The sequence below is a fragment of the Herpailurus yagouaroundi genome, unplaced genomic scaffold, assembly GCF_014898765.1.
Source record: "Herpailurus yagouaroundi ecotype Mexico unplaced genomic scaffold, PumYag 67654, whole genome shotgun sequence".
Classification (NCBI taxonomy): domain Eukaryota; kingdom Metazoa; phylum Chordata; class Mammalia; order Carnivora; family Felidae; genus Herpailurus; species Herpailurus yagouaroundi.
This window is the reverse complement of record NW_024420454.1, coordinates 1134-3721: the sequence shown is the minus strand read 5'-3', so window position 1 is coordinate 3721 and position 2588 is coordinate 1134. Positions and strand designations below refer to the sequence as shown.

Below are 2588 nucleotides of genomic sequence, written 5' to 3'. Positions count from 1 at the left end.
AACACTTTTATCTTTAGCTTTGGCAGTATTTCTAAATTGTCACCCTGGAATGTTTCCATAGGAGTATCAAGATAGGGAATACATTATGAAGAACGAAACACTGCTTGTTGTTTTCAACAATTCCATCCCCCAAGGCAGATTCATACCCATGATCTGTCCTTGTCATCTATGGGGTCTTTAATTAATAGTCAAGGAATCCCATCATTTATACTGACAAATTTTGATTGCTTGAAAGCACACTTTAAATTCTTTTAGTAAGAGGTACAGAATCTTCTTCCTAATGGATTCTTCTGAACTCTATTAAAACATTCTCATGAACATTTTATTATTTGTTCCTACAAAGAAGGGGCTCATTGTTGCCGGTCACTTCTACAAGTAAGGGACTTCTTGAGAATCAGATGTGTTTTACCTTGATAGAAAATGAGTGTGGAGGTGCCTGGCTGGCTCAGTGGGGAGAGCCTGTGGCTCTTGATCTCAGTGTTGTGAGTTCGAGCCCACGTTGGGTGGAGAGTGTACTTAATAAAAAGCAAGAAAAAAATTTCAAAATAAAGAAAAAAAATGAGGGGTGCCTGCGTGGCATTCGACTTTGACTCAGGTCATGATCTCGTGGTTCATGAGTTTGAGCCCCACGTTGGGCTCTGTGCTGACAGCTCAGAGCCTGGAGCCTGCTTTGTATTCTGTGTGTGTCTCTCTCTCTGATCCTTCCCCCACTCGCACTCTGTCTCTCTGTCTCTTTCTCAAAAATAAATAAAGAATAAAAAAAACAAGGAAAATATTGTGGCTCCTGGGTGGCTCAGTTGGCAGGTCATGATCTCCCAGTTCCTGAGATTGAGGCACGTCTGTCTCTGCACTGATAGGGCAGAGCCTGCTTAAGATTCTCTCTCTCTCCCTGTGTCTGCTCCTCCTCTATGCGTGCTCTCTCCCCCTGCCCCTTAAAGTAAATAAATAAACTTAAAAAAAGGAAAAAAGAGAAAGTTTGTGTGTGGATGTGTGAGTGTGTACTAGGATACTGAAGGGTAGTTCAGCCTTTATGTGAATATTGTCCCTCATTTGCCTTTTTCATTTATCATTCACTAAAGATTCCAAGAAGCGCAGAGGCAAATCGGCACTGGGACCTTGGCTGGCTTTCTTGATGTCAAAGTACTCACATGCAGCCACAATTACATTCACTGAAATAAAATAAAGCATGTTGAACACTTGCTTTGGCATCATTAGTGACAAACGTAGACCCTACTAGTCCCTGCCCCGTGGTTTGAAAGCACATCAGAAGAAACTGTAATTACCACCATCTGTGCAAAGTTGTGCAGAGTTTCGTTTGGCTGGTTGAGAAAACACTGCTTCAAATCAGCCAAGGCCTTTTCTTCCTCAGTCTCCCGAACAAAATCCTGAAGAAAATTTTGGTATTCACTAACGCTCACTTCAGGACTGATTGTTTTGTTAACCACCTGCTCTAGAAGTAGGCATCCAGAACCTGAAAGAAAACACATAAAAGCGATCTCAGTTCCGTAGCCCTGAGGCCCCTTTTTGGGAGCACCTAGGATGTTGGTCATCCAACCTACATCCCAGTAGACTCATACATTCAGAAATATGATGGTGAATCGTCTTGAGTTCTCAGTTCTCAGAGAGTAAACTCAGGACCTAGGGTTTCCTTAAGCTTGAAAACATCTGTGCCCCCTCTCCACCCCAGCACTACCTCCACAGCCCAGAGAAGCCAGACACTACCTAACCATGAAACAAAGACACTGGAGAAATGAGGTGGAGCCTGTTGGCCTGAATTTAGGGAACAGGAGGTCTTCCAGAGGGCCCTGACACCACCTTTAGCCCCGAACCTGCCCTTGCTGCACAGAACTCACCAGCAAAGCAGTAAAGCGGGAGGGCAATCAGCACAAGGACTCTCAGCAGCTTCATGGTTGAGGGCAGCTGGTGTTAGCCGGTCAGTCCGACGTGGCAGGGAAGAAAGAACTCACTTGGGAGCTGAGCACCTAGAACTCCTCCTTTTATTCTCCCGGCCATCACCTTAAGCCCTCCCCGAAGTGAGGGACTGAGTCACACAGTAAACGTGGCACTGGGCCAGGAAATGACAGCAAGAATCCGCCCAGCCAGCCTGTGCCCTGTTTGTAGAAACCAAGGAGACAGCTTGTTGGACTCAAAACTATTTTGGAACTGCAATAATGATAACATTATTGCATTAATTTAGATGAAATTAATGCAAAAGTGCTTGCTAGCTAATGAAACGACGACAGAGTGTGCCTGTGTTGTCATCCTTGTTGTTTTATTATTGTTGCGGTCTTTATTAGTCTCCTTCCACCTGTCCTCCTTCTTGAACGGATGGATAGCTTCGTATCCTGCGTTCCCATGGGCTCACCACGCATCTGGGCTCGGTGCAATACCAGATAGCTCCTCAGGAGGGCAGACTTCCCGTGTCCATAGACCCTTTTAACAAGGGGCTGGACGTTTAGGAAATCCTAACAATGTCTAACTTTCTCTAAAGGCTATTTGTGCAAAGACTATCTCAATTGATTAATTAATTTCATAAATTCATTCTATTCTGAATCTATGAATAATCTTTTTTTTCCGTTGTTTGGGTT

At 44.2% G+C, this 2588-nt stretch overlaps 1 protein-coding gene across 1 annotated transcript; it reads right to left on the bottom strand.

The window, feature by feature from the left end:
• Window positions 1-1211: 1211 nt before the first annotated feature.
• On the bottom strand, window positions 1212-1967 carry LOC121025509 (mammaglobin-A-like). Its single transcript, XM_040468049.1, has 2 exons — window positions 1854-1967; window positions 1212-1471 (listed from the first exon to the last, which is right to left on the bottom strand). Exons 1-2 carry the CDS (start codon window positions 1906-1908, stop codon window positions 1212-1214), a joined length of 315 nt encoding a protein of 104 aa, XP_040323983.1. The 5' UTR covers window positions 1909-1967.
• Window positions 1968-2588: the final 621 nt, after the last annotated feature.

Excerpts from the sequence above, each read along its gene's own strand:
- LOC121025509 (XM_040468049.1), bottom strand. The coding sequence starts at position 1,908 with ATGAAGCTGCTGAGAGTCCTTGTGCTGATTGCCCTCCCGCTTTACTGC. Across the intron at positions 1,472-1,853 it reads CCCGCTTTACTGCTTTGCTG|GTTCTGGATGCCTACTTCTA; the intron begins GTGAGTTCTGTG and ends GTTTTCTTTCAG.